General features: G+C 39.3%; 1 protein-coding gene across 1 annotated transcript; it reads right to left on the bottom strand.

The window, feature by feature from the left end:
- Positions 1 to 1,522: 1,522 nt before the first annotated feature.
- On the bottom strand, positions 1,523 to 7,938 carry cyp24a1 (cytochrome P450, family 24, subfamily A, polypeptide 1). The gene is made up of 12 exons (XM_023954958.2): positions 7,431 to 7,938; positions 7,110 to 7,300; positions 6,899 to 6,992; positions 6,701 to 6,794; positions 6,451 to 6,542; positions 6,051 to 6,162; positions 5,017 to 5,162; positions 3,443 to 3,609; positions 2,842 to 2,920; positions 2,429 to 2,626; positions 2,215 to 2,326; positions 1,523 to 2,006 (listed from the first exon to the last, which is right to left on the bottom strand). Exons 1-11 carry the CDS (start codon positions 7,686 to 7,688, stop codon positions 2,216 to 2,218), a joined length of 1,542 nt encoding a protein of 513 aa, XP_023810726.1. The 5' UTR covers positions 7,689 to 7,938; the 3' UTR covers positions 1,523 to 2,006; position 2,215.
- Positions 7,939 to 20,881: the final 12,943 nt, after the last annotated feature.

Below are 20,881 nucleotides of genomic sequence, written 5' to 3'. Positions count from 1 at the left end.
AGATTAGATAACGCTGAAAATAATATGAGAGTGCACTGTTTCACTGTTTCATGCTTTCAGGCCAATATAGACACCACAAAGACAACGTTTTTGTTTGTCTCACACTGGACAGAGCAGCTGAAACACGTAAGAGGATTCAGTTCCCATGATGCTGGTATTAGGCAGCATTAGCAGTCACCTTCATATCCAGACAGACTTGTAATACTTGAATATAGTCAATTAATGATTTAATTCCTGGTCCCGTGGCAGTGTTGTTCCACTTGTATGTGACTCTGAGACTCAGGGCTTAGGTCTTGTAAATAAGTGCAGTCCCTTTTATCGCCTCCTGCTCAAATCAAGACCAGCAGCTGTCCAAAATCTGTTATGATTTCCTATTAAGCCAAATCTGCAAGGTTTGGAAAGATCAAATGTACAGCATATATAAAATGTGTATTTACAAATAAGTGATGGAATAAAGTATGGTCTTTGACAGTTCCAAACAGCATAACCACTCAAAATAATCTGATTTTGCATGAAAATAATCAGTTTTTAATGTTTTTTACACTTCTGAACTAGATTCTACTGATTTGCTACTTTAGCTCATTTAATTTTAAGTCAGTTTTTTTTCTGCATGTGTTTGTTATCGATTTTGCTATTTTTATGTTATGTTGTTGTCAAATGGAATATATTTGTGATAGGCTTTTTTCTGGGGGAGCCAACTCTGGCATTTGGGTAAAAAAATGTAATTTTCTACAAAGAATAGTGAGCTAATGTGGTAAAAAAAAAAAAGCTTTCAAATAATAAAAAAATATATTGTGGGATTACAAGTAAAAGTATTTGCATGTACTACTCTGAACCAGAATGGTGTGAAACATGACATATCCGGCTCCAATTGGTGGTTCACAAGATGAAAGACTCTCAATCGTCAAAATAGATGCCTGATTGATGTCATGCTTTGATTTCTAAATTTTAATTCTAAACTACAAATATAACCCTTTTAGATTTGAGAAATTATAGTAAAGTATGAGTTTAAAGCCCAAAACTGGTAAGATATTCCAAACCAGTTTGCCAAAATGTTAATAAAAAACCAATTCCAAACCACCTTGTAGGTAAAAAATAAATAAATAAATAAAAAAGCAGAACTTTTTTAAACAAAAAAGTATTGTTTGTGAAGTGCCTAACATATTTCGTAGCACATTTTCTACTTGTTGATTATTTATCATAAAAAAGTTTGGCTGCTAATCTTTTTATCTTGTCCCTTTAGAAATTGAACCAACAACCGCCGTGATACTGAAGCTTGAGCAGTCATAGCAGTTGCATTTTTTGATTTTCGTGAATTTCCAGCTTCTGAAATGGATACTCAAGTTTTATATATTTAATTAATTCATTAAAGAAAAGTTAACCTCATTTAACTTGGTCTTGATAGTTGTTTGCTGTGAAGGAAACACCCCTTGTGTTAGGTTAGCTGTAAAAAATATAATTCATCCATCTTCAGATTCAGTCTTGAAATGAGGAGAGTGAAGAAACAAACCATGACACATAGTTTATGGCTTGATGTATCAATCAATGCATTTATTTCAGAGAATAAAATATGTTTCTACATAATACAACGTACAGGAATACAATATTAATTATTGTAGTGATTCTCCAATAAACATTAAAAAGATAAACAGAATGTACGACTGATATATACATATATAGATCTATATAAATGGATATGTACAAACACAACAAAACAATAATAGTATAAAGTAATAGTTTAACATCTACATTCTACAAGTGTGATAATGAAGATTGAAAGACAGCTGCCTTGTTACAATCTTTAAATTGTACATAACATCGTGTGTTTTGGTCAGTCTTACTTAGTTGCAAAACCACCTTTAAATAATGATGAGGTATTTCAGGCGCAATCATGTCATTTTTTTATGTACAGAGCAGCAGTGGGTAGGAGTCACTGGACCATCAGGACCATCACAACAGACGCATCAGCTGTCTGTCGTCACATCCAGAACACTTTCACATGAGGCCTGAGACGAGAGGGAAGAAAAACATGGTGTTATTTTATCTGACAGTGGGTAAAAGAAAGTTCAGAATCTGGTTTCATCAGGCATTACAATTATTTGGGGAGGAAAAAACAGATACATTTTGCTTGTGTCAAAGCGCTTACATCCATTTTATGACTGGCTTTGTATTATTAAAGCTATTAATTTTGGCAGGAACATAATTTATTCTTACCCTATCGCTTGATGAAGGCAACAGGCAATTCTCTGCTGGGAACCAAAAGTCCAGAGTGTCTCACATCAAGTGGTTCATTATCTGTTGCTACGATTTCATAGTCTCGAACCAACTGCAGGAAAGGGAAAAACAAAAGATAGAAATTTATTCAATAAAACTACAGAGCTTAAAGTCATTTCGGTCTTGTGCACTGATGTGAAATGACAGATCTTACCCAGCACATTGCCAGCTGCAGCTGCAGCTCTGCCAGTCTCCGACCAATGCACATCCGCTTCCCGATTCCAAAGGGGACGTGGGCAAAAGGATTGATGTTGCTGTTTTCCCTCAGCCAGCGCTCCGGTTTAAACTGCTTGCTGTCATTAAAGTATTCTTCACTGGAGCCCAGTGCGTGGCTATTGATCATTAACACAGTCTGTAAATTTAAAAAAAAAACAAAGTATTTGTATTGTAGAAAATAATTGCAATATCTGTACTTTACTTGATCAGGTTAAAACCTAATAAAGACCTTGTTACCAAATGGCTCATGTTATTAGAATTGCCCAATTCAGAGTTAGTACAGTACGTGAGCGAAACTAAGCATGTTTCAAAAATCAAACGTACATTTTCAAAAGAATGTAAGCCACTTACCCCTTTGGGAATGGCGTAATCTCCCAACACAGTGTCTTTGTCCAGGGTCCTGCTGGTGAAGGGGACTGAAGGTGACAACCTGTAATAAACACAAAAGAACACATGGGAATGTGGCCACAGGGAAGTATGATACATGTGTCTAAGCTGTTTAACAGGAACCAGACATACACAGGACCAAATGAGGTGAGACATAATCTCGAGCCAGAGTTCATTTAAATTCCCTAAGATGTGCTTGGGTTATGGCCTTAAATAACCCTGTTCCACAACTCTCGTGATTACACGAGTAGACGGGGGCAGAGGGAGCCGAGTATGCACATTTGAATGTGACCACATGGAAGATTTTAAGCTACGACCACGTGCCGCTGGCGGTCATGCCACCGCATGACGTGAAGCTTGTTTTTGAGACCGCCATGGGCCTTTTCCCTCCTAATCCAAAGAGCTGTCAGGCAGATATATCTATATGTGCGACTAGCTTCTCCCAAGTTTTCTGCTGCATATGGACACTTGGGAGGAAACAGGTTTGTGTCTGCTGTTTACTGCTGCTTTTCTTTAAAAACTCCCGTCTTGCCAACAAAGTTGATGTGTCCGTGTGGTCCTGTACCTCATTGACTCTTTGAGGCAGGCTTTGAGGTAGGGCATGCTCTTGATATGCTCCCCACTTGGGTTCTGGTCTGAGGGCACCACCTCTCTGATCTCCTGCAGCAACTTCCTCTGAGCATCAGGGTTACGTGACAGGTTGAAAATGACCCACAGCATGCTGTTGGCGGTCTGTGAACACAGAGAGAGAAGTCAGAAGGGTGGCTAAGGGCAGGTATCCCTACTTGTGGGGCGCCAATGTCTTTTATGATGTGCTTTAGAGGCAAAGTAACATCTGCTTCCTTAAGATAGGAAAAACTTTTCAGAAAAAGAGGCAAAAGATGAAAAACTAAGTCAGACAAATTGGATTGCCTAACTTTAATTTAGTCAAGTCCATGAATTACCATGTACCTATCTATAGACAGCTTAGTCACTGACTTTCAGAAAATAAATGTATTCTAACTTTTAGGGCGGAAATCTTGGCACAAACCCGGGAGCCACGAATAAAAAAAAAATCTTTTTTTTTCTTCATAATTTTTGCATGTAATTCATAATCAATTAGTTGTGAAAGACTGAACTTATGACAATTTTTTTCTTTGCTTTTGCTTAAATAACCAAGAGCTAGTATTAGGTCATGCTCACGGAACAGCTAGTAGGTACAAAAAAGTACCTCTCCTGTGTGGGGACCCCTATTTCTTATCTTTACAAATATAGTTTATGCTAGCGGAGGACTACCTCAACACCAGATAATTAATCCTAAACCATAATTCACTGTCTTATTTTATGGGTTTAAACCAATTTGGGAGGTTTAAATTGAAATTTTTGACACTAATAAAGTTTTTATAGTAATGGCAAAGTCCTGCTTCAAAAGTCTATCCCCTAATATTGAATTTAAAAAAGAAATGCAATCTTCAGTTCTCATAACGTTCAAAATACAGAGTTGTGAATAGAAATTTGGGCTTTATTTAAAGTGATCATACAGACAGAAATTCTGCATTAGATAAACAAACTACGGCATTTGAGGATCTGTGCAGCGAAAATGATATTTTTGTCACAAACACTGTCAATATCAAGGAAAATCTTTCCCAATACAAAAAATCCAAATTGTTTATCTCAGCTCGCGGGTGCTGCTTTACTTTCTTGATCTTTCTTCAAGATCAATATGACTTCTGTCTCACTCTAATCCTGAGTCTAGCATAAGTGACAAAGATAACAATAAAAACATCACAGGAATGTGGTGATGAAGTTCAGAGAGGAGGGAAATCAACAGTGGGACAAAGTCTATGGTGCACGGCCCCCTTTCAATGCAAATAAGAAGCACTGGCTCTGTCATCAGCTGTTCAAGGTGATTATATTGTAGCAAGCGCCATGTGGTGTCAATATATTAACTGTTGGCTGCTAAGGATTGTAACACTTTTCCAGAAGGTAACTGTCAGGGGTGACCTTGTTGACCCTGAATCCATTGTAGGCCTTATGCAAAGCTGTTATTCAGCCTCGCCATGACTGACTCTTCTGCTCCTACTTTTTATGCTTTGGCATCAATATAAGTATGTTTCCTCTTGATTTGCACAGGCATAATTTAGGAAGGTTGTTGCTCACCGTCTCAACTCCTCCAACCTGCAGCTCGGTGATGGCTGCATAAAGCTCCTTCTTGGACAGACTGCTTTGGTGTAAGATGTCGCCGATTAAATCGTCAGGAGCTCTGATGGCATTCTTCTTCAACTTCTTGTCGATGTAGACTTTGGCTGGGAAAGGACAAAGCAATCACACTGTGAACCAACTGCTTTACATAGCTCTGTTTACATTTAGTAAACACTCATTTACATGTATCAGCAACTAATGATCCACTTTTGGCTTTAAGGGGCCATTATGCATGCAGACACAGCAACAGACGCCAAACATAAGCACGTTTTTGTGATACGACAAATCATTTGATGTCCGAGCATTGTTAGGTCTGCCTTCAGCTCTCAATCAATAGTGGTGGGTTGTATTTTAACGCTGATGAGTGTGAAACAATATGTTTTGTTCTTGATTATTTGACTTTTCTTATCAGGTAAATATGACAAACATCATTTTTGGTTCTTTTTAACCCAGTATGAGGGGTGTGAGTGTGGATTTTCTTGACTTTACATCACTGCAGATTTAAAAAAAAATAAGACATTAACTGTATGTATTGACATTTTTTAGGCTGAACAGCATTTCTTATTTAAAAAAATGGTACCCTTGATTTGAAAAAATAAGAAAAATTCCACCCATTGAAATCATGCTCAAAATTTTCTTTCATGTGTTTAGATTTGCCACCAAATCACAGCAAAGAATGTGCTTTAATGTAAAGGCTTAAATCCGGATTGTATTCCTCCACACTCTGTCACCCCTTCTCTTGCAAGCAACAAATATTTGGCATATTTCTTCACTGTGGGTCATCAAGTTTACTACAACTCTGAGCCATCATTTCCCCCTCGAGCACCAAGTACACACTTAGAGGCAGCCGGTTCAGATCAACCTCTCACCCACTCTGTATTTTCCTATCCATCATTTGACTGGAAATGAACTGACACTGTTTTGCGCGTCACAGAGGAGTGGAAACAAGTTGTACCGAAGAAACGGTAGCCAGTGATTGTGCTGCCGCTCACCTATGCTGAAAATGCTGTCCCACGCTGCAGTGTGATTCTGCCAGGTTTTGGTGTTAAAGCTCTTGTGGAACTCCACAGGTGTGACAATCATCATTCCAAACGTGCTCATCATCTACAGAGAAACAAAAGAGAAGAATTGGAAAAATAAATGGAAAATTCTTGGTCTCTTTGTGCACCCACTGCCCCAGACACCTTTGAAGGCCCCCACTTATCACACATCGTGATTGATAGGTTATTGTTTTTTCCCCAGTCTAACCAGCAAGACTAGACAGCTGTTAGCTGATGTGAATCTGGATGTTTCTGTAATCTTCTGGAGAAAATCAGCATCAGCTTCACACAGATCATCTCAACTGTCTTGTCTTACATGTCACAGTGTTCTAAGGAGATGAAAGATACTTACTGTTTTCACTGCTGTGATGAAGTGCATGGCTTCTTCATTGACTTTTTCCTGCAGCAGACCAAACCTCTTGTCATAGAGTACAAGACAAATGGCTAAGGAATAAAGAAGGAGCAAAAATCAGAAAAAGAACTTCAAACTTTGAAGAAGGGTAGATGTACATATTTTTACAGAAAGTTGTATAAAATCTGCTGTATTTCAAACTTTTTCAAACAAATTCTATCACAAAAAGACAAAAACAGAATGAACTTACTTTCAAAGGACCATTTATTAAGTTCGAAGTACAAATCCTTAATTCTTCCATTTTTGTTGATTCTTCCGATTCTTTCGACAAAGTCCATCATTACCTGTTGTACGCATGCGTTGTAAAAAAAAACCAACAACAATTAGGTTCACAACAACTTAACGTCATTAAACTCGAAAATGGCGAAGTAACAAATGAGAATCTGACCTGATTTACTTTTCCGTCAAGTTTCATCACTTCTGTCGGCTTCATGAGCTTCTGCTGAAACGCGCTCCTCACTCTCTGCCAGTCTTTTCCCTCACTACAAGTTAACCAGACGCAATCTTCAGCACACTTTCCTGAAAAACTCTCCCTTGACTCTCCCCCTCTAGTTTTTTTTCTTTCTGTTATCCAAGAAAAGGTCTGAAATATTACTTACAGAATGAGCAGTCCGTACGCCTCGTTTCGCATGTCTCTGTATGCTTTCCAGGGTTTGATCTCCAGCCTTTGAGGGTAACTGCCCTCCTTCCTGTAGAGCGCCTCCAGCAAGCAAGGTGCGCCAATGTGCACCGACTCAAAGGAGCCCAGCTTCATCCGGAAAATCTTGCCAAACTTTTTGTGATAATCGATCTAAAGTAAGAAAATAAAAAAGGCTTTTAATTGAAGTCAAAACTAAAAGTTTATTCAAAAATGAATAAAGAGAAAACATTTTAATTAAAAAAAACAAGCAGAAATGGAGGTGTTTATAAGGATACTGTACCAATGCCTCGTGCTGTCTGGTTAAGCCTCCTTTGCACAGGAGTTGAAACAAACTCCCAACCAGCGGCCAGTTTGTGGGTCCCGGGATCGTATCCAAGCCGTGCGTCCTGGAGGCAGCGTGAGGGCACTGCGCCGGCGCCACAGCATCCTTCTCCTCCAATACGCACACTGAGGATGTTGGCTTGAAATGCTGCAACCCAAAAGACTTCTTCTTCAGCAGCTCCACAATCTGTGGAACTTTTTGGACCTGCGCCCTCATTCTCAGCTGTGTTTGTTTCCTGTTCTGATGTTGGACGGCAGCTCTTCAATGGGCTATCTAGAAGTGGGTTCTAGTTTCTTGGAAGTGACACACCTTGCTCCAATATATATACCTTGAGAGTGTTTATTCCTGCGGTGCACCGAACCAATCAAGGACCGCTCCTGCATGGTGTGGCTGTCGAGCCCACCATTCATTTATGGACCCACGTTGAGAGGATCGTATGACCTCAGATAAATGGTGGATGTGCCGTGAACCCACCCGCCCCCACCTTTGCTTTATAAATAAACACGCAGGTCCCAACGAAGGTGACGGTTCGTTTGAACCCGGACTCACAGAGACCCGTGATTGGAAGAACCGAAATCAAACACTCCTGTCACACAACAGCGACAGGCAAATATTTGACCGATTGCAAATTGTGTGTTTGCGTTCTTTGTGTTTGTTGACGAGGGAAGGAAACTTTTTTTTTTGTTTCCTTAGAATAAGTTTATTCTAAGACACTTCCTTGCTGAAAGTAAGGGTGCTTTTAAAAAGGCAAAGTCTGCTTGATCATCTTCAGATTTTCATGACGCAAAGTAGAATTGGATGCTCTAGATGTGCCCCAGTCTTTACATTCAACATTGGGGCTGAACATCGGTTGATACGCTGGGCTCTTTGGTCAAGTGCAGTTCCATACAACCTGCGCTTAAAGACGCAGAAACGTCGCACCAGCATCAATACTTTGGGCAAAACTCTTAATTTCAGTGAATCCGAGGTTTCAAATCGGACCAAACAAGTATAGGTGGAAAAGTGCATTTTTAGGCGCCTTTACCCCAACCTCTACCCCCCCATCACCCCTTCCCCTGTAGAGCTGGTGTGGCTGAGGAACATGGAGCCAGTGTTCCAATGCCCCGTTAAAGTGCCCATTCGGTGTCCCTCAGGTGACATTTGAACAGCCTTGAACTCATGTTTTTCGGCATACTGAGTGAGCGAGCAAAAGTTTCCAGGTGTAACGCACACATTTACACCCCCCCCCCCTCCCCCGCGCTTGCTCCGCAACCCCTCCCAAAAAAACAAGAGGGAAAAAACACCACCCACGCACACTCAAACGCACACAGTGTTCCTTTCCTCCAAACTCTGATTTAGGGCAGGCTTGGCTCTGCATCACATGATTTTTTCCTTTCTTTCTCTTTTTTTCTTAAGTGATGTTGATCTACATTCGTGTAGAAAACACGCAGAAAGAATGCGCTTCCACCCCTCCACTTCTGGGAAGAGGTGGTCAAATTGCTGGGAAAATACTCTCTGATGAGAAGATCAATACAATTCTTGAAACAAAAAAGAAAGAAACAAGTGGAAAAAAGATGGATCTTTCGAAACCTAAAATTCCAAAATTTGCAAAAATAGAAAAAAAAATAGAATTTCTTTAAAAAAAAAAACCCACACACAGTCAGTCCAGCGTCAACTGACTGAGTTGCACGTAGACGATTTAACAACAGATGTTGTTGAAAGTAGAAACATGACTGATAAGCTTATTTTCGCCTCTTTTGAAGACGATGTAACAACAGATAACGGCTTGTCGCCAAGACTCTTGTCATTTCCGACTGAGCTCTGGACCACAATCATCCAGCCAGCGTCAGTCCTAAACTTTGTGACGTGACTAACAGCAAGTGTCCCCACACAACAGCCAAGTGACATTTTCACTCATTAACGAATTAACGAACAAAAACAAATAAAACAGAACCAACTGGTATGATAGATTCCAGTTTGAAATGAGGAAAACGTGTTAAAGATTGATCAGATGTTTTTCAATTAATTGCGCTGATTATTAAAAAAAAACATTTAGGAAAAATGTAAGTGTTCAGTGGTAAACCAGCCAGTTGGAGGGGAAATCTGCTCCTCACCTTCTCCTTGCCCTTCTGGTTAAAGGGTTTATGGGAAAAAGCTCAGGTAAACCAGACAACAAGGCATTTCTTTATGGACGTGTCAAGCAACTTCATCCTTTAAATGTTGAGGTTACACAAAAGACAGACATGGAAAACCACCGTCCAGCCATATGCTCATAATCAAAAGGCAGCTGGTGTTTTTGAGTAAAAGATTATATGAGCAATTTCAGTTTCATCTGGAAGAGCCTCCCTGAATCTCAGTGTGTGATATCTTTCGTCCTGCTGATAAAGTATGGATTCAGCGAGTGGAGTGTGTGCTATCCTGTTCAACTGATAATGCAGAGGTTGTTACCCGTTGTTTCAATTTGAAGTTTTTTGTTCGTATATCAGCTTTAATCTGAAAATGCCAGATTTATTCTGTTGGTTTCTTTGAGGCTGAACCAGTTGTCAACCTGTGATCGTTTTTTTGTTTTTCGTTCAGACTGTGAAGTATGAAGTGTCTCCAGGATGGCAGAATAGAGGTGCAGGAATAAGTCCACCATCTTCAGGTTGGGTGTGCCTTCCACATCATAGTTTATAGTTTATAGTTAGTTGTTACTCAGGCTTTTTGTTTTCATGCTGTCAAATAGTATATGATCTAAAAATTGATCAGTGTTTGTTATGAACTCATCCAGCCGTGCATCAGACAGAGCAATGATCCAGATGTATATAAAGTCTTTTCACAGTGGCATCTCATATGTTGCAGATCCATTGTGTTACTGGGGAAAGATCTGAGATGATGAGGAGATGGGGGCTGTGGGGTCTTCCTTGATTCTTTGCTCTGCAGAAAGAAAGATGCTTCCACCAACACCAGTCCTCTCAAACGCCGGTCAAATCAATTGGTCAAAGTAATCATTGAGAGGGATAATTTTAGTTTCTGAGATTAGATTTTATGATTGAATGTATAAGAGAACAGGTCAGAGTGACCCCTACCTCCTCGCGGTCCAAATATGAAGTATCTGTTGGCTTCAGGAAGTCAAAATCCTATAGACTATAGAGAAACAAACAGCTAATACTCAGTCACTATATTTGTCAGATTAACCAATCTTGCTCTATTGCTAGGTTTTAACATGTTTTTTGCTTTTTTCTGTAGTGCAAGTTTTTCAAGTTATAAACTGACCAATCCGATGCCTCGATACAAGTATGTGGTTTCCACTGGGTCCCACATCGAACGTTCAAAATGCTTGATTGACAGATTCTCCTGAGCCCACTTTCAAGTGGTGGGAGTGTGGACTTCCAACAAGCTCCCTCATGACTGGCAAAAGTGGTTGCCATAAAAACTTTGACATAGACTGACTCAGACCAATTGGTGGTTCCTGATATTGTCTGGCTCCAACATGGCGGCCCCCATATTGTGAGAAAGTGGCGACTGAATTGACTTCCTTTGGTTGGAGCCAGAGGTAAGTCATTTTCTATTGGTGACATCACAATTACTTGGTCCAGTTCTCTTATACTGCCAATGGACTTTACAGACAAATGTTTGTCACTTTTCACATCAGAAAACGGATACCTGTCACTTGACAATAATTTTATGATCAAGCAGCATATAGCCCTGATTTTACCCTGTCACCATGGTAAACACGGTAAATGCTGTGGTCCAGACTAAGACATGGGAACTTCCTCTAAATCGCGCTAATCTGAACCTCAAGTATCATTCTTGTTTCAGTCTTTTACCAATAAATGCCTGCCAAATACACTTCAAGGAATACAACTATAAAATCGTTTAAAATGACTATTCCTCCGCAATCTCTCTCTATTTTTCTGTGCCATAGCCCTTGACGGCAGAACCGCAGCAGGTTCGGTGTTACTGAGCAGTGATACCCACTGTGATCACGAGTTCAACTGTAGATGAGAGGGCAATTTAGTCTGTGTTGACACAGTCTCAGTACAGCACTATTTCTTTTCAGCTACATAATTCCAACAATGGGAAATGTCAGATAAAACAATGTCATTGTTGATTATTTCAGGTGTGTTTTCAGCTCAGAAAAGCAAAGATTTAACTCAGTGTTTACAAATACAAATATTACCAAGTGCTGTTGATGCAAAGCTTCCTAATTTTAGATAAAAACAAATCACCTGACAAATTGCTTACTTCCAGTGATAAATTCCTTTTTGGGATGCTTTGATAATATATATTTTTGTTGTAAACCACAGCTTTGAAATTCATGGGAAATCTCCAGTTTGCTAGAAAAATAAATGTATTGGATGGTCGGGAAACCAAAACGACAAATTTTTCAAATTAAAAGTAAGCCACCATTGATTTCCCCGCAGCTCCTATAGCAGTTATGGGTATACATCGATCTTGTTTATAGTTTCTTTAAGTCATAAAGTGGACATGGCCCTTATTTAAGACTTCTGCCACACATTGAACAGGCACAAAGGTTGGTATCAACCAGTGTTCAAGTCTTAGAGAAAACATATTTCTGTGATGCTGTCTGTGTGTAGAAAATTGCACAACACTCCCCTCTGTGACCTTCAGTACAATATGAGACTCAAGGTTTCTTTTATTTTACTCAATGTTTGTGACATTGGTAGCCACCACTATTATTGGTGCAATTCTGTGTTAGAAGTGAAACCACAAACTGATGAAATAGATGTTTTTGAAACAAGGACAACGTTTTTTAGGGGTCATATGAAATGTAGAGCACATGCGAACAGTATTTTTCCAATGGTTAGATGCATTTTTGTGGCAGCATTCTTCGTTCTGTTAACCCCCCCCCCCCTTTTTTTGGCAAAAGACAGCATCAATTCTGTCTCGGTCAGGAGCATTTTTGAAATTCTTCCCCTCCTTAGTTAGGTCTGTTTTAAACTAGAAAACACAGAAGTAAAACAAATATATATATAGAAGAAATTGTGAGGGTTATTTTCAACATTTAAAACCTTAAGCAGTTTTTTCTTCTTTGTTCTCCAACAAAGTATAGTTTGTATAGTTCAAATTGAACTATACAGCCCTTGTACCATCTTTAATCAGTTCATTTATTTTGAAAATGTAAACAATGGCCATGGATGTGTGCAAAGCAGAAGAAATACAAGGCAAAGTGTTAGCCAAGATCTCTAAAATTCAAATTTTGAAGTTAAAGTGCTTCTCTTTATGCATCACACAGCTAAACAGCTTGTTCCGTGGTAATCAAATGTCATATTTGCATGCAAGGTGTGTGGTAAATGGTGTACACCTTTAAAGTATACACAATTTAATAATGTAATAACCTTAATTAAGGCCCAAAGTGCTTTACAGTAGTAAACCAGTCAACACACATTCAGACATGCTGCCATGCAAGGTGCCAACTTATAACCACACTACAAAGGGAAGGCAGGGGTTGACCACTAGCTTTTCACCATACAACACCAACTTTCATGTGACCACAAAAGGTTACAAAAAAGACTTACAAAATACATTACATATTTATTAAAAGAAAAACACAACATGAACAAAAACAACAACACATGTCTGGAAAAACCAGAGATGAAAAAACACCAATTGCATCGCAAAATATATTAAAGTACCACTCCAATAATCTTTTTATCTATTTTGAAAGCATTGTCAAAACCGTTTTCTAGGACTTAGGACAGAGCGACAGCAGTTCATCAGCACTTTGCCTCTGAGTTGTGGTAGGGACTTCCCAAGATCACTTTGTTTACACTCTCTCCCTCTAGCCTACATTTCTGAAGTAGTTCCGGTATTCATACTTTAGCTAAGCAAATGCAAGCTGGCGATTTTGTCTGGTTCAGAGATTCTGAACTCTGAGGAAATGGGAGGCAGAGCTAGAAGTACCAGAATTGATAAATTATTTATGAGAGGATGCGTTAGGCCAGGAATAACCAGGCCAGGAAAACCAGACGGACATGGTCGGAACATTACAGAAGGGGGCGGGCACTAAACATGCTAGTAAAAGAATGTTGAGCACCTAGAGTAGCTCTGGGGGGAGGCATGATATGTAATTGTGAAAGAGACATTGACACAGTTGCTGTTGCAGAGGATGGAGAGGATAAGATTAAACAGAAGCAAATTCCTTGAGATAATTGATGAAAGAAGCAGAGAACAAGACAAAATGTAATGTACACATCATTTCATGATTTCAACTCAAATATGTAGTTTTTAGATAGTTGGAAATCAGTTTCAGTGTTAATACAGACAATAAATATGTGTTTTGCAAAACAGCATTAAGTTGGTATTGCAGGTACTTTGATTATTTTCATTTAGCTTTTGTTTTGGTGCTGGAAGTGTAACATAATTGCTGAATAATCCCTTCTTCATTTGTAACCTCCTGACTACTCAGCCTTCATCTTTTAGATATCTTAATGATTACAGTCTGAGTCAATTTATCTATTTCCCGCAGTGAAATTTGCAAGGGTAATTTAGCCAGGCTCTCAGATAAGCAATGAGCTAAGACGGCAGCTGAGCTCCTCGTGCACCCATGGAGTCATCAATGTACATACCAGGCAAACCTGATGACTTTAAGTCTTTTATTTCCATGCTGACTGGTGGGTCAGTGGGTTCACATGTTGGGTCCAAAGTGGGAAGCCACTCTATTTGGGTCCAGGAAAAAAAAGCCATGTATGCATGCAATAGATGTCCCCTCATAGATGAAAGCAGAAATACATACTCTGCATTGGCACAAGATGTACTTGGAAAATAGTACAGAGGCCACAGAGGTGATTAGCTGGGACCCATGGTGTAGCTGTAAATACATTGCACTGTCACATCACGTTAGTCGGTCGGATAACATCTTTGACCCAGAATGTGAAGCAGCCTCTTTCTCAGAGACCAGCCTTACAATAAGATTGAAAATATTTACGGTTAACGGTTAAGTAATCCTGGGAGACCCCCATCACCACCCATCACATCACCCACTTATTAGTTGGGGCTTTTGGGGATTGTAAAATCAAAGAGTTTCCAAGTATAACAGAGTTAAGTATCTATTTAACATTCTGGCATTACTGTTGTACTTTTGAAAACACAGCACCATTTTTCAGAACAAAAATTACAGCTTTTCTAATTCCTTTAGAAACGTGAATGGTCTTTGTACTTACAACATTTTTGTTGATTATATATGTTTTATCATGAGCAACAACATATTATTGGATCTGCCAGGAAAGTGGGTCATCCCTGTGTAAAGGGTTTGAGGTGCAAGAAAGGAAATTTCCCTGAACTCACTGACCTCCTCCTGTGGACTGGGGTTGCATTGCTTCCTGCTTGTATTCAGCACCGCACAGGGGAAAGCAAGCTCAAAATCTGGGTCAGGATTCCCCTGATTGGGGGCGAGCACCTCCCTCAATTTTAGCACAAAATAATAATAAAAGGACCAGAGTGGATCTGAAGTCACAAGGAAAGCTTTCTTTTGAAGTTGCATTAGACAGTAAGCAAGCTGAACTGGAGCCAGAGAGTTCAGCAAACGCTTAATGGAAATGATGAAAATAAAGCTGCATTAGTGTGATTTACTGTATCGTTAACTTTGATGAGGAGCTGTTAAGGCAGAGGTGGCTGAGGTGGGCCGCTGCTAATGATCCAGCATATAGAGGTAATTGACTGCATACTGCTGAAAGAGATCTATGGAGTGAGAGAACAGAATGTCCTGGGAAAGCAGTGCAAAGTATATTATAAAACACAACCACACCTCAAGTCATCACAATTCCAAGAAAGTCAGAATACTGTTAAAAATGTAAACACTCATGCACGGGCAAATCATTTGAATGTGGCCTGTATGAACTGAAACTAGTGCAAAAGGGACATCTGAGCGCAGCCTCATTTATCCAAACTATTTTATGATCTTCTAAATCATTCAGACAGGCAGAAACTCACTCATTGTTATTTTTTGTATAAAATTTCCACAAAACCATGAGAACCTTTTTTTTTTACATTGTATTCTGTGTGTTTTTTGTCTTGTGTCTTTTGTTTTGTATAATGTGTACTGGGAACAGCTGATGAGGACGACTGTAGGATTTCCTGAAGGCGCAGATGTTTTCAGGATGGCTGTGGTTTCAATGAGTTAGTGGATCATAACCCCTACTGAGGCCAACTTTGTTGTTTCCAGATTTTCTATAATGTTTTCTTTTTTTTAATGTTCAAACACACAGTAAGAAACAAGTGACCAATAAGACTGCATGATATTAGAGTCCTGTAAAGGTAGGCCTACTGTACATGCTGAACTCTGTCCTGCATACACCAATCCAATAGGTTAACAGGTATGCTTGCCCGCATAGAGGCCACTAGCGAGTGCATTGAGTGCAGTAGAATTTGACTGGGCAAATGTTTACTATAAAATATTGCATATTGTTATTTTTCACAGTTTGACCCTTTTAACAAAGCTTGACACACAGATCAGGATGGTAAATTGATTCTCAATCCTTTGATATTATGACTTTTAAATCATGGCTATCAAGCCCACATTGAGTTGTTGAAATGGCATAAGCAGGAACACTCTGACCCAAGCTCCACAGGAAAATTTGTCATAATAGTGACCCTTAGATACAGTGCACCCCCATGGCCCCATCAACCCGTCAACTCATCGCCCTGCTGCTGTTATCTTATCATTATCGACGTAAGCTGAGGGAGAATGTCATCATGAACTGCTGTCCTGTCAGCTTGCCTGCCGATGGGCACTCAAAGGAAGCTGCAGAAAACAAGTTTGTTTAAGGAGCAGCCCCGCAAAGACAATTTAGGAAAAATATTTTTGTCTGTCAGACAAAAAATGTTTTAGTTGGAGATGAGGAAAAGTCCCTCTGTGGCGTGCCTCTTTATATTTCACAGTATTAACCTTGAAGATGTCTTCAACCCACAATAATTCCACGGTATAAAAAAAAGACTATAAAAAAATATATCTCAGCTATTTTGCCTGAAAATTTAAATTGGTCAAAACTATATTATTCTTTTTAATTTTTACCAAAAAAACGAAATAAAAGTGTCAAACGTTCACAATAGACCATGAGAATGAGCAATCCAATCCCAGAACAGCTTCTAAGGTAGACTTACAGAAAAAGAGTTATGACATCCTGCGAAAGCAGATCATTGCGACTCTAGAACTTACATCTGTGGCCAATTGCCAACAGTAAACCCTAAAGATGCAGAGATGCACAGCAAGCACTTTGAACCTTCTCTGCTGTGGCCTCGTGGGTGCTCAGTGGTCACAGTAGTCTTGCGGAAGGGTTGAAAAACAAAGCCAATGGACTGCTAGCATTCACTTTTTGATCACTCCCTTTTAGGTGTTCACTCACCTAAACAAAAGCTTAACAAAGGAGTGACATTAACTTCGTTAGCATCTTCATATTGAACTTTCTGTAAATAATCTTATCATTGTGTGCTACTAGAAAGAAGTACAAGTGAGAGCAGTTTCAGTATCTCATCTCCCAGAAAGTCAACACGGTCTTCCCACTCGTCGTTACGGGCAGCAGCAAATGCATCATCATGTTGGGAGTAAAGGCAAAAAAGCAGCTGATACCAGGATTCTCTGAGTTTTACCAAATTGCTGAAATTGCTGCTTCTAAAGGAGCAGTTCTACTTTAACATTTAAATGTGAGCATGGCCTGCAGCTCCCCCTTTCCGATTACGGGGCTAAAACCTGCTCTAAACCACATCCAGAGACATTTCTTTGTGTCAACAAGCTGTCTGTAAATGCTTTTTAAAATGATCCACCAGCATCAAACTAGATTATTATGACCAAATTTGATGTCGATCCTTCTGTGTGATTGTGTTTACAACACAAAATTGCCAATATTTCAAAGTCAAATCTGCAAGAACTAAGTTTCCAGCACTCACATCAGAACCTGACATGAATCCTTTCAACATTTACAAGAACCAAAAGATTTCCAGAAAGCAAAGGCACAAATGAATCACAGTTATTCATGCTATTCTTCATGAAGTGCTCAGCAAATATGTGTGTGGTTGGAATTGAATTGCACTTTATTTATCTCAAATGGAGAAATTCACTCATCATGATAGCTCAAAGAAAAAAGTAACAAGTACAATTAAAGCTCACCAAATATCAGATCAAACAAACAGGTAGACAATTTGTTGCAAAATTTTGATGACCTGTTTATACAGAGGAGTTGTGCAGTCTGAATGAATGACCTGCAATAACGCTTGTTCCTACACTGTGGGTGTCCGAGTCTGTTGCTGAAAGAACCCCTCAGTCCCTTCACAGTTAGCTGCAGTGGGTGAAAGCTGTTGTCCATGATGGGTCTGAGCTTGGTCAACATCCTCCTCTCACCCAGCTCCTCCACAGAATCTAGCAAGCAGCCCAGGACAGAGCTGGCCCTCCTGACCAACTAACCAACTAACTGCTCACTGCCCAGCAGATAACAGCGTATAGAAAAGCAGCTACCACAGAATCAAGGGAAGTGCTGAGCAGGGATCTGCAGACTCCAAGGGACCTCATTCTCCATTCAACTTTGATTAAACTTTGACTCTTCCTGTACAGGTCATCAGTGTTGTGGGACCCGTCCAGTTTGTTATTGAGGTGAACACCCAATTACTTGAAACTGTCGACTTTGTCAATGTCACTTCCCTGGATGTTTACCGGTGCGTGGGCCACCAATCTTCATCTTCGGGGGTCAAACAATCCTGTTTTGTTCTCATATGAGAACAAAACATTTTGAGGGGATGTTGACAGTTATGCATAAGGCTGATATGGTGTACTATTCTGAATCCGGGTTAATGTGTCCTGATTCTGATGAAATTTTACACTCATGACAATCTTGTGCTTTCATCTGTGGTCATTCTTTTATTTTGGCTTTGGGAATGTAAACTAAGAGCAGTCTGACACTCAGCCCATCCCAAGCCTTATTTTCACATTCTTTGTTGTTGAGTTCTTGGAAAACTTAAGAACCAAGAAACAAATACATTCTTAGGTGGTTTGAATAAATGTGGGAAGTTGAAGTTTGTAGGTCTGTATAAAGAGAAAACAAAAACAGAATGTACTCTTTCCTAAAAATGTTACAATAGGTATGCCTTTTGATAATATAGAAAGATGCATAAAGTCATAATAATTTTTAAGCCTTTGAAAAGTTGAGAAGACGAAAAAACTTGAGTTTTGAGTTACCAGACATTGGTTCACTCCAGATGGGTAATTTCTGAGAAAGCACTATTAAATCTGAAGGTTTTACTATACAGTTTATGGTGTAACATATGCCTCAATCCAGATGTTTTAGGGGAAGACAATTTATCGATGTGAAATCACAGCGTGCATAAATTATAACAACATAACTGAAGTCCAGATCCAAGAGCTGAAGCAGCCAGACTTCATTTCCAACCTCTCACATTCTTCAGTATTAGGAAACAAGCAGTGTGCAGATGGAGGCTCCAAACTGTTGAGCAACCAGAACTCGTGTGTCTGTGGCTCAGTGGCTTGAGTTCTTAAGGTCAAATTGTGTGACCACTTTATCTAAATAAATAATAATAATAAAGATAATAATAAAGATTAGGATCCATCAGTGCTGCCTTTGCTCTGATGCAGCTGGGATAGGCCCCAGCAACCCATGTGACCAAGAGAAAAAAAAGGTGGATGGATGGATGGATGGATGGATGTGACAGACTGCTGAACTGTGCACCCTGCCTTTCCCCAACAGTAGCTGGGATAGGCTCCACCAACACTGTGACACCCAGAGGGGTTAAGTGGGATTAGAAAATAAATGAGTGGATGGATCTGGGGATCATTGTTATGGATATCTTGTTCACATGAATGCACTGTAGCTACAGAAAGCCTTCATCTCCATCAGGGGAAGGAGTACTAAACTCTATTGTTTGCCTTCTTAGTGTGTATAAAGTATTGTCTTCAGTTTGAGTGTATTCAATAGAATATGCATCACAATAAACAATGTCAAGGCCAAAAGCTTTACACCTCCATACTGGATCAGTGTGACAGATAGTTCTGCACCCGTTTAACAACTGTTACAACATTAACCAGACCACGTTGTTACAGAGAAGAGCAATTACGCTCACTTCCAGGAAAAGCTTATAGGCTCTGTTTTTGCATGACATGTGGCATGTGTTACGTCTCATTCATAAAGAATGATTGAGCACATGGAGTAGAAGGGAAGAGATGTGAAAACAGCCTTCTCTCACCGGGTGAAAAACATTCCTGAGCGTACAGTAACAGCATCAGATTTCACGAGGAGAAGAACTGTGCGGCTCAATGTACTAGTAAACACGCGGAGGAGGACATGGAAATTGGGATTTCAACCATCAAAACAAGCATGTTGAGACAATTTGGTAAATCAAACTTAACACCCACATCGAGGAGAAATGTGTTTGTTCTTTTAGAGCATGCAGGAAACAGGTTGTGAAGAAATCTCTGGTAAAAAGGAGTTTTGCAAATACTAAACACATATGACAGATGGGGGTGTGAGGAAAAACAATCGAGCAGAAATCTAAGAAATCTAATCTTCTGAGTTTTTTTTTATTTTTACTCTTTGGCTTTGTGATTTTTTTTAACTAAAAGCATTTTGTTAACAGTTTTCAAATCATTATCTGAGTAACTATTTTATATTTTTAGTCATCAAATATATACAGATTAACAGAGGAGGCTATTCTACATTAACACCCCTCACCGATTATTTACAGTTCCACTGTAATGGATCCATAAAGCATCCAGTCTGCAATTACTAACTTTCATCAAATTATTGTTTTTTTTTCTTGCTTGCTTTAATTTCTACCTTTCCACACACAGCTTCAATTATAAACATACGGTATGATATTTAAATATCATATCTTTAGGCCTGCACAATATACCGCAAATTTATCGTTATCGCAATATCAAGCTGTGCAATATGCATATCGCGAAAGACAGCAAATTTGCAATAAATGGTTACCTTAGATGTGGCCAAACAATCTTATGGCAGCTTGAAGTGTTTAATGGATTGAAAGAATCCCTTTCTGCATTTGACCAATCAGATGGACCCCTTCACGTTGTTAACTAATCGGATGGCGCCCTATTATGTTGTATGTTCGCCTCCTATGTCAACAAGGGTCATTTGTAGTATAATTTTTAAGCTGTTGTAATGGAATTGGAATAATATTTTTGGTTGTTTTGCTAATTGTTTATATACCGCAAATTATATCGTTATCGCAATATTAATTACTAATATCGCATATCACGAGTTTTCTTCATATCGTGCAGCCCTACATATCTTGTTTTTGCTTGTTTAGAGTCGGCAGATTAAAACAAAATGTCATTGACTATTTGTGAAATATGATAATTGTTTCTTAGAAACTAATTATGCAAACAAGCAAAAAAAAGAAAAACTTACAAAGGTCACAATTACACTGCTACAACCACGCAGAGATTGGTCAACCACATTGGT

This window comes from Oryzias latipes, chromosome 5 (genome assembly GCF_053564925.1).
Source record: "Oryzias latipes strain Hd-rR chromosome 5, Olatipes_Hd-rR_3.1".
Classification (NCBI taxonomy): domain Eukaryota; kingdom Metazoa; phylum Chordata; class Actinopteri; order Beloniformes; family Adrianichthyidae; genus Oryzias; species Oryzias latipes.
Note: the sequence above shows the minus strand (reverse complement) of the source record. Positions and strands in the feature narration are given on the sequence as shown.

Excerpts from the sequence above, each read along its gene's own strand:
- cyp24a1 (XM_023954958.2), bottom strand. The coding sequence starts at position 7,688 with ATGAGGGCGCAGGTCCAAAAAGTTCCACAGATTGTGGAGCTGCTGAAG. Across the intron at positions 6,795-6,898 it reads TTGACGGAAAAGTAAATCAG|GTAATGATGGACTTTGTCGA; the intron begins GTCAGATTCTCA and ends TGCGTACAACAG. Across the intron at positions 2,327-2,428 it reads TGCAGCTGGCAATGTGCTGG|TTGGTTCGAGACTATGAAAT; the intron begins GTAAGATCTGTC and ends CCTTTCCTGCAG.